Source organism: Plecotus auritus (genome assembly GCF_963455305.1).
Source record: "Plecotus auritus genome assembly, chromosome: 6".
NCBI classification, from domain to species: Eukaryota; Metazoa; Chordata; class Mammalia; order Chiroptera; family Vespertilionidae; genus Plecotus; species Plecotus auritus.
The window spans coordinates 2,636,766-2,646,161 of record NC_137773.1 but is presented as its reverse complement, the minus strand read 5'-3'; the positions used below and the strand labels follow the sequence as shown (position 1 = coordinate 2,646,161).

Here is a 9,396-nt window from a genome sequence, read left to right as displayed (position 1 = left end):
GGCCGGACCAGCCACCTCTCCCCTGGACACACATTCCACATCCATATATGGACTAACTGGTCACTGGTTTCAACACACAGTCAATGAACACCTCTTACACGCTGCACAGCCCTGGCAGCTGGGGACAGGCTGGTGGGGAGAGCCCAGTGCCCCAGCTATGCCACCTGCCGTTCTCCTCAGGTGAAAAGTCGCCTGTCACCCCCCCCCCCCCCCCCCCCCGCCCCGGGAAGGTGCGCTCCTCTAGGCTGAGCCAGCCGCGCCTGTGGGGTCCCGCGGCCCCTGGGCTTCCGGCTGCCATGCGCTGAGCACTGTGGGCCATCTGGATCAGGCTCTGCCTGCCGAACTGGCAGCTCTCAGAGCAGGGAACCACCCAGAACAGGGCACCCAGGTCGTGCCAAGTCTCTGGAGAGACCCAGGGCAGTCAAGAGTGACAAGGAGAGGGTCTTCTCCCAGGGCAGCTGGCCTTTGGCTACTGGCCCTGCGGCCCCCAGCTCATCTCTGGCTCACGGAGCGTCCCTCCCCAGTCCTCGGGGACCTCCATGAAGGCAGCTCAGCTGTGGCTACATGACGGATGATGGACGTGGGCCCCGGCTGTGCTGGGCAGCCCTGCCTGCTGGACCCAGCAGTGCCTGGTAGCTGCCTGGGTCACTGGCTCAGGCCCAGGACGCCTTGGCTGGGTGTGAGGGCAGCCTGGCTCCATGGAAACAGTTTCTCTGCTCTCCAGAGCCCACCGCTCCCCATACCACACCATCCTCCTCACCCCAGCCTCCTCTGTGGGTAGAATGACCCCGCACGTAGTAAGCTGAGCATCCCCAGCCAGAGCCCCCACCCCACCCCCACCTAGGCTTTCTGGGCAGTTGAGCTAAGGTTGGCAAGGGGGGGACTCCCCAACTGTTTAAACTTGAGCATGCACCCACAGCAACCAGGGACCACGGGGGAGCTCCATGCTGATGTGACATCCACACCCGGAGGGTCCCGGGGTGGGGGGACACGGAGGGACAGGCAGGCCAGGCCACACGAGGCCGGACTGAGCACGGCCCGGCGGGGCGGCAGCCCAGGGCGTGCCCCCCTCACCCCCGGCCGTGGCCCAGCACCCTAGGGCGGCCCACGGCAAAACTCTATCCCTCCTCTTCCTCAATCTCGCTCTCGCTCTCTCTCAGTCCATCTCCTTTTTTTTCAAAAGGAGGGAGAGGGGGTGAAAAAATGCTGCACTGTGCGGCGAGGCCGGTGAGTGAGCGGCGCGGGGCCAATCAGCGCGCGCTGTTCCGAAAGTTGCCTTTTATGGCTCGAGCGGCCGCGGCGCCGCCCTATAAAACCCGGCGGCGCGCCGCGCAGCCACTGCTGAGACCGCGTCCACCGCCCGCGCAGGCCACTCGACTCCGCCGCTCTTCCACCGTCGCCGACCCAACCGCCTCCTGGTAAGCCCGCGGGCTGGCCGGCCGCACGGGTCCGCGCCGGCCTTCACGGCCCCGGACCTCACCGCCCCGGCCCGTGCGCCCCTCGCCCCTACCCCTGCCCCGTGGCCAGCGCCCGGGCGCGGGGAGTGGACTTCAGCCCTGGTGCCTCGGGGCCGCGCTGCGCTCAGGGCGCGCTCCCAGGCGCTGCCGACAGTCCCGGAGGCCTGGGGCCTGGGGCCGAGCGGGCGGTTGGCTGCGCGGGACGGAGGGTGGGTGGGCGCGGCGGGCCTCGCCGGCCGGGTGGGGACTGGGCACTGGGGACTGGGCACTGGGGACTGGGCACTGGGGACTGGCTGCGCGTGCTCGTGCGTGTGCGCGCGCCAGGGCTGGGCGCCGCGGCCCGGGCGAGGCGGAGCGGCCGCCGGAAGGGGTGGGGTTGCCGCGCGCGTAGGCGCCTGCGCACACGGCCGCGGCGCGGGCTCCCGTGGGTGTGGTCTCCGCGCGCCCGGCCGGCCGGCGCAGTTTGAACGGGGCTGGGCGGGGCCGAGGGCCTGGCTTCCTGCCGCGCCGCGGGCCGCCTCTCCCCAGCGTTTGCCTTTTATGGTAATAACGCAGCCGGCCTGGCTTCCTTTGTCCCCAATCTGGGCGCGCGCCGGCGCCCCCTGGCGGCTCGAAGGCGCGGCGCGCCGGAAGTGGGCAGGGCGGGGGCAGCCGCACCCGACCCAGGCTCACGGCCCTGCTCTCCCTGCAGCTCGCCATGGATGACGATATTGCTGCGCTCGTGGTCGACAACGGCTCCGGCATGTGCAAAGCCGGCTTTGCGGGGGACGATGCCCCCAGGGCCGTCTTCCCCTCCATCGTGGGGCGCCCCCGGCACCAGGTAGGGCGCCTGCTTCGGGTCTGATTTGGTGGGTGGGGCGGATGAGGCCAGCTCCTCCACCAGAGTCCTTTAGCTTTCTGGGTGGGGGTCGGTGGGATCTTGCCCACGCTGAGGGCACCTTGCTGCTCCCTTCTGCAGGGCGTGATGGTGGGCATGGGCCAGAAGGACTCCTACGTGGGTGACGAGGCCCAGAGCAAGAGAGGCATCCTGACCCTCAAGTACCCCATCGAGCACGGCATCGTCACCAACTGGGACGACATGGAGAAGATCTGGCACCACACCTTCTACAACGAGCTGCGCGTGGCCCCCGAGGAGCACCCTGTCCTGCTCACCGAGGCCCCTCTGAACCCCAAGGCCAACCGTGAGAAGATGACCCAGGTTGGTAGCCCTTGGCCTTCCCTGGAAGCTCCCCATCCTTTCCTGTCGCCTCTGCCACGCCCTTTCTCACTGGTTCTTTCTCTGCCATTCTCCTAGGACTTTCTTCTCTGACCTGAGTCTCCTTTGGAATTCTGCAGGTTCTATTTGCTTTTCTCCAGATGGAATCTTTCTCGTGTTGGCTATTCTGACTAGGTTTTTAAAGCGTAAAGTGCTGTGGGTGTAGGTACTAACACTGGCTTGTGTGACAAAGCCAATGAGGCGGATGTAAAGTGGCCTTGGGAGTGTGTATTCAGTAGGTGCACAGTAGGTCTGAAGTGAATCCCCATCCTGGGGTCCCCAGCACACTTAACCTGTGTTCGTTGCACTCTCTGCATGTTCCTGGTCTGGCCTGACTGCTTGTGCCCGGTGGCTTCCCGAGTGTGACGTGACCCGTTTCTCCCGACAGATCATGTTCGAGACCTTCAACACCCCCGCCATGTACGTGGCCATCCAGGCCGTGCTGTCCCTGTACGCCTCTGGCCGCACCACTGGCATCGTCATGGACTCCGGGGACGGGGTCACCCACACGGTGCCCATCTACGAGGGCTACGCCCTCCCCCACGCCATCCTGCGTCTGGACCTGGCGGGCCGGGACCTGACAGACTACCTCATGAAGATCCTCACGGAGCGTGGCTACAGCTTCACCACCACAGCCGAGCGGGAGATCGTGCGCGACATCAAGGAGAAGCTGTGCTACGTCGCCCTGGACTTCGAGCAGGAGATGGCCACCGCGGCCTCCAGCTCCTCCCTGGAGAAGAGCTACGAGCTGCCCGACGGGCAGGTCATCACCATCGGCAACGAGCGGTTCCGCTGCCCCGAGGCCCTCTTCCAGCCCTCCTTCCTGGGTGAGTAAGGCCTCGCCCTGCTCCACACAAAGGCCACCCTTGTGGCCACGCTGGAAGCTAAGTCTGGCCCTCCTTCCCTTCAGGCATGGAGTCCTGTGGCATCCATGAAACTACCTTTAACTCCATCATGAAGTGTGACGTCGACATCCGTAAGGACCTGTACGCCAACACGGTGCTGTCTGGTGGAACCACCATGTACCCAGGCATCGCCGACAGGATGCAGAAGGAGATCACCGCTCTGGCTCCCAGCACGATGAAGATCAAGGTGCGTGTCCGCCCAGCTGAGCTGGCCTGGTCCAGTGGAGTCAGTCTGGCCTGGGGGGGGTGGGCCCTGTGGGTGCCATCAGGGTCCTTATGCTAACTGTCCCGTTGTCTCCCCAGATCATTGCGCCCCCTGAGCGCAAGTACTCCGTGTGGATCGGCGGCTCCATCCTGGCCTCGCTGTCCACCTTCCAGCAGATGTGGATCAGCAAGCAGGAGTACGACGAGTCCGGCCCCTCCATCGTCCACCGCAAATGCTTCTAGGCGGACTGTTAGCTGGTTACACCCTTTCTTGACAAAACCTAACTTGCGCAGAAAACGAGATGAGATTGGCATGGCTTTGTTTTGTTTTTTGTTTTTTTTGATCTTTTTTTTTTTTTTTTGGCGCTTGACTCAGGATTTAAAAACTGGAACGGTGAAGGTGACAGCAGTCTGTGTTGGAGCGAGCATCCCCAAAGTTCTACAATGTGGCCGAGGACTTTGATTGTACATTGTTCTTTTTTTTTAATAGTCATTCCAAATACGAGAGATGCATTGTTACAGGAAGTCCCTTGCCTGCCCCAAAGCCGCCCACTTCTCCCTAAGAAGGGCCAATCCTTGCCCGAGTCCACGCGGGAAGGGTGATAAATGCATTGCTTTTGTGTAAATTATGTAATCCAAATTTTTTAATCTTTGCCTTAATACTTGTTCTTTTTTGTTTTATTTTGAATGGCCAGCCATCGTGGCCCCCTTTTTTGTCCCCAACTTGAGATGTATGAAGGCTTTTGGTCCCCCTGGGAGTGGGTTGAGGTGTGGAGGCAGCCAAGCAGGGCTTACCTGTACACTGACTTGAGACCAGTTCAATAAAGTGCACACCTTAAAGGAACTTTCTGGCTTTCTGGCATGGATGAGTTTTGGGGAAATGGGTGCGGTTGGGGGAAGGGTGGGGGCCAGGCCATCTCTACTAGTAGGGGGAGGTGGAGGTGCTCTAACCCAGGCATGGACCAGTCTAGGTTAGGGGGCTGGGGGGAGGAGTTAACGGATCCTGGCCTCCTGACCTTTGAAAGGAAACCCCTGGCCTGGCCCCCCAGCGCCCCTGCCTTTCAGCTGGTTTCTGAAGTGCAGATGGCTTCTAGAGGGGCTCAGTCCCAGGGACTGGCCTCGGGGTTGGGTGGGTACCTTTGTGGCTGCTAGGCCACACCCTCCATGGGTCTGAGGCTGAGAACAGGGTTACCAACCTGCCGCCTCACCTGGAGTGACCATGTACAGCTGAAGAGGGGATTTATCTGGGCCAGTGGTCGGCAAACTCAGTCAACAGAGCCAAATATCAACAGCACAACGATTGAAATTTCTTTGGAGAGCCAAATTTTTTAAACTTAAACTTCTAACGCCACTTCTTCAAAGCAGACTCGCCCAGGCTGTGGTATTTTGTGGAAGAGCCACATTCAAGGCGCCAAAGAGCCGCATGTGGCTCGTGAGTCGCAGTTGGCCGACCAATGATCTAGGGGTCTGCAGGGCAGCACTCTGACCAGGGCTGGAGTAAGGGCGTCAGGGTTCTACCTCAGGGCCGCTGCCTTCCTCTGCATGGTCAAGTGCAGTCCTGGCCTAGTCCTAGGACCCTGCCGGGGAGGGGAGGGAGCGGCCGGGATCCTGGAGCGGGCCTTTCTCCCGTGCTGCCGCTCAGCATGGGACTTGGTGCAGGAAAACAAGCCTGGCCTACCCTTCCCCCGCCAGCAGCTGCTGCTGGCACCAGCAGAGAGGGGGAGGCCCCCCATGAGGGGTTTTGCCCCATTTCTCCTGAGGGAGTGAGGCACATTTGGGCCTGTCAATCCAGATTTGAGGCTTGAGGGGGGTCCTCCCCTCCTTGGAGGGGCACTGTGGCCCTTGGGTCCTCTTCCAGAGGAAGAGCGGAGCTTGGCCCATTCTGACGGTGATTTTATGATTAGTGTGGCGACCTTACCCCGGTGAGGAGGAGACTGTTCTAAGACCGCGATGGCTTCCAGAACAGAACAGGAGCCGGGAGTCCCCTGGGCCCACCAGGTTTTCTAGTCTAGGCCCACAGCAGGTGCCCGTGGGCTGTAGCCGCTGGCCCAGACGTGGCAGCAGAGTGCCCGGATGCTCCTGAGGCTCTCCCCCAGCCCCAAAGTCTCAGGCCCGGGAAGCAGGGTCTGTGACAGGAAGTCACTCCGGGGCCAGTTCTAGCTCTTTTGGGCCAATCAGTTGATAGCACACCCTGAGCTCTGGGAGCTACAAGTAAGTTTTCTTTTTAAAATGGATTTATTTTAGAGAGAGGAAGCGAGAGAGACCTCGATGGGAGCGGGTGGAAGTTTGGGCATGCTTGTCTCAGACAGATGCCTGGATGGCCGGGACAGATGCCTAGAGACTAGACACAGCCGTCACCCTCGGGGAAGAATGGGAGGCTGGTTGGGGCCAGATCCCTGGAGAAGTTACATCTCAGTCCGCGTGCACACCTTGGAAACGGGACCATCAGGAACAAGTGGAGGGGCGCTCCATCCATCTTTTCCTTTGAGAAACTCTGGAAGTGCAGCTGACACACACACTTGACCTTGAGAGTCCTTCAGGCCCTGCTCCTTTCCCCCAGGCCTGCCCGGGGCTGACCCTCTGACGCTGTCTGGCTTGGAGCAAAGGCCCAGCATCACCCGGCCCAAGCCAGGCTCAGCGAGAGGATGCCACATTGACTCCCGCCCTCCCTCTTGCGCACATTTTACACTGAGCCAGGGCCGGAGGCTGGCCCCAGGTGACACAAATGACCAGGGAGAAAGCGGGAGTTGACCCTGACACCTAGGCAGTCCAGTCGCTGCCTGCTCGCTTCATTGCCTCCCAGGACAGGTCGTCCAGGGGTGGGCAAACTTTTTGACTCGAGGGCCATAATGGGTTCTTAAACTGGACCGGAGGGCTGGAACAAAAGCATGGATGGAGTGTTTGTGTGAACTAATATAAATTCAGAGTAAAGGAGTGGAGGGGAGAGCAAGAGAACCGGATAGAATAGCCAGATCCGGCCCGCAGGCCGTAGTTTGCCCACAGCTGGTCCAGACACACGCAAGTTCTGTTTGATAGAATGCGGAGTTTCCTTCTAACTCCTCCGCAGCTTCCCGGCCCTTTCTGGGTGGCTGGCTCCCCCGTGAGGCAGCTCTGGCTCCTGAGGTGCACCTCCTGAACGGGCTGGCGCGCCCCTCCTCTGCCAGGCAGCCCTGCCCGGACCCCTGCACCCCGTGCGCCTCTCCGAGAGCAGGGAGTCCAGGTCAGCGGAGGGGCTTGGAACCTGGGGCTCGCCCCTTCCGACACCTCCCTGGAGTCGGGGGCGCGGCCGCGGGGAGGCGGCCTGTGGGGAAACAGGCTTGGAGGGTAAGACAGCTCTCAAGCGGCAGGATCCGAATCCATGTTCTGGCCTGGAATCACCCAAAGGACACGGCTGGAACCACTAGGAAAGCCCTGCCAGGGGCTGGTGCCCGCCTCCCCTCACTCACTCGCTCATCATCCAGCTGGTGTTTTGAGCAGCTACAAGGAGCTCGGGGCGGGGCCCCGGCAGTAACCGGAGAATTGGCCCTGCCCCCCGGGAACTTCATTCCGGCTGCACTGCCCCTCGGGGCACCACTAGCCACGCGTGGATTTCTTTTTTCCCCCCTTTAAGGTGTGCACTTTATTGAACTGGTCTCAAGTCAGTGTACAGGTAAGCCCTGCTTGGCTGCCTCCACACCTCAACCCACTCCCAGGGGGACCAAAAGCCTTCATACATCTCAAGTTGGGGACAAAAAAGGGGGCCACGATGGCTGGCCGTTCAAAATAAAACAAAAAAGAACAAGTATTAAGGCGAAGATTAAAAAATTTGGATTACATAATTTACACAAAAGCAATGCTATCAGCCTTCCCGCGTGGACTCGGGCAAGGATTGGCCCTTCTTAGGGAGAAGTGGGCGGCTTTGGGCAGGCAAGGGACTTCCTGTAACAATGCATCTCTCGTATTTGGAATGATTAAAAAAAAAAGAACAATGTACAATCAAAGTCCTCGGCCACATTGTAGAACTTTGGGCCACCGTTCCAGTTTTTAAATCCTGAGTCAAGCGCCAAAAAAAAAAAAAATCAAAAAAAAAATCAAAAAAACAAAACAAAGCCATGCCAATCTCATCTCGTTTTCTGCGCAAGTTAGGTTTTGTCAAGAAAGGGTGTAACCAGCTAACAGTCCGCCTAGAAGCATTTGCGGTGGACGATGGAGGGGCCGGACTCGTCCTACTCCTGCTTGCTGATCCACATCTGCTGGAAGGTGGACAGCGAGGCCAGGATGGAGCCGCCGATCCACACAGAGTACTTGCGCTCAGGGGGCGCAATGATCTTGATCTTCATCGTGCTGGGGGCCAGGGCCGTGATCTCCTTCTGCATCCTGTCCGCGATGCCTGGGTACATGGTGGTTCCACCAGACAGCACCGTGTTGGCGTACAGGTCCTTACGGATGTCGACGTCACACTTCATGATGGAGTTAAAGGTAGTTTCATGGATGCCACAGGATTCCATGCCCAGGAAGGAGGGCTGGAAGAGGGCCTCGGGGCAGCGGAACCGCTCGTTGCCGATGGTGATGACCTGCCCGTCCGGCAGCTCGTAGCTCTTCTCCAGGGAGGAGCTGGAGGCCGCGGTGGCCATCTCCTGCTCGAAGTCCAGGGCGACGTAGCACAGCTTCTCCTTGATGTCGCGCACGATCTCCCGCTCGGCCGTGGTGGTGAAGCTGTAGCCCCGCTCCGTGAGGATCTTCATGAGGTAGTCTGTCAGGTCCCGGCCCGCCAGGTCCAGACGCAGGATGGCGTGGGGGAGGGCGCAGCCCTCGTAGATGGGCACCGTGTGGGTGACCCCGTCCCCGGAGCCCATGACGATGCCAGGGTGCGGCCAGAGGCGTACAGGGACAGCACGGCCTGGATGGCCACGTACACGGCGGGGGTGTGGAAGGTCTCGAACATGATCTGGGTCATCTTCTCACGGCTGGCCTTGGGGTTCAGAGGGGCCTCGGTGAGCAGGACAGGGTGCTCCTCGGGGGCCACGCGCAGCTCGTTGTAGAAGGTGTGGTGCCAGATCTTCTCCATGTCGTCCCAGTTGGTGACGATGCCGTGCTCGATGGGGTACTTGAGGGTCAGGATGCCTCTCTTGCTCTGGGCCTCATCACCCACGTAGGAGTCCTTCTGGCCCATGCCCACCATCACGCCCTGGTGCCGGGGGCGCCCCACGATGGAGGGGAAGACGGCCCTGGGGGCATCGTCCCCCCGCAAAGCCGGCTTTGCACATGCCGGAGCCGTTGTCGACCACGAGCGCAGCAATATCGTCATCCATGGCGAGCAGGAGGCGGTTGGGTCGGCGACGGTGGAAGAGCGGCGGAGTCGAGTGGCCTGCGCGAGCGGTGGACGCGGTCTCAGCAGTCCACGCGTGGATTCTTAAATTAATTAAAGCTAAGAGATGAGGTCATCGAGCACGGAGGGACCCCTTGGGGGTCTTCCCAGACCTGTCCCGAGCCTTAGCGGGGCCTTGTCGCGGCGCCGCACCCAACATGGCGGCTGCGCAGGGCGAGCCGACTGGCGAGCGGAAGTGCGTGTCCAGAGCGCCGGAAGTGAGCGAGG

At 60.9% G+C, this 9,396-nt stretch overlaps 1 protein-coding gene and 1 pseudogene across 2 annotated transcripts; one reads left to right on the top strand and one right to left on the bottom strand.

Annotated features, from left to right (window-relative positions):
- Positions 1-1,306: 1,306 nt before the first annotated feature.
- Positions 1,307-4,665, top strand: LOC308251597 (actin, cytoplasmic 1). Its single transcript, XM_080675294.1, has 6 exons — positions 1,307-1,418; positions 2,149-2,277; positions 2,416-2,655; positions 3,101-3,539; positions 3,623-3,804; positions 3,921-4,665. Exons 2-6 carry the CDS (start codon positions 2,155-2,157, stop codon positions 4,062-4,064), a joined length of 1,128 nt encoding a protein of 375 aa, XP_080531420.1. The 5' UTR covers positions 1,307-1,418; positions 2,149-2,154; the 3' UTR covers positions 4,065-4,665.
- Positions 4,666-7,419: 2,754 nt separating this feature from the next.
- LOC308249774 (actin, cytoplasmic 1-like) lies at positions 7,420-9,318 on the bottom strand (annotated as a pseudogene). Its single transcript has one exon. The product of its transcript is annotated as an actin, cytoplasmic 1-like (transcript).
- Positions 9,319-9,396: the final 78 nt, after the last annotated feature.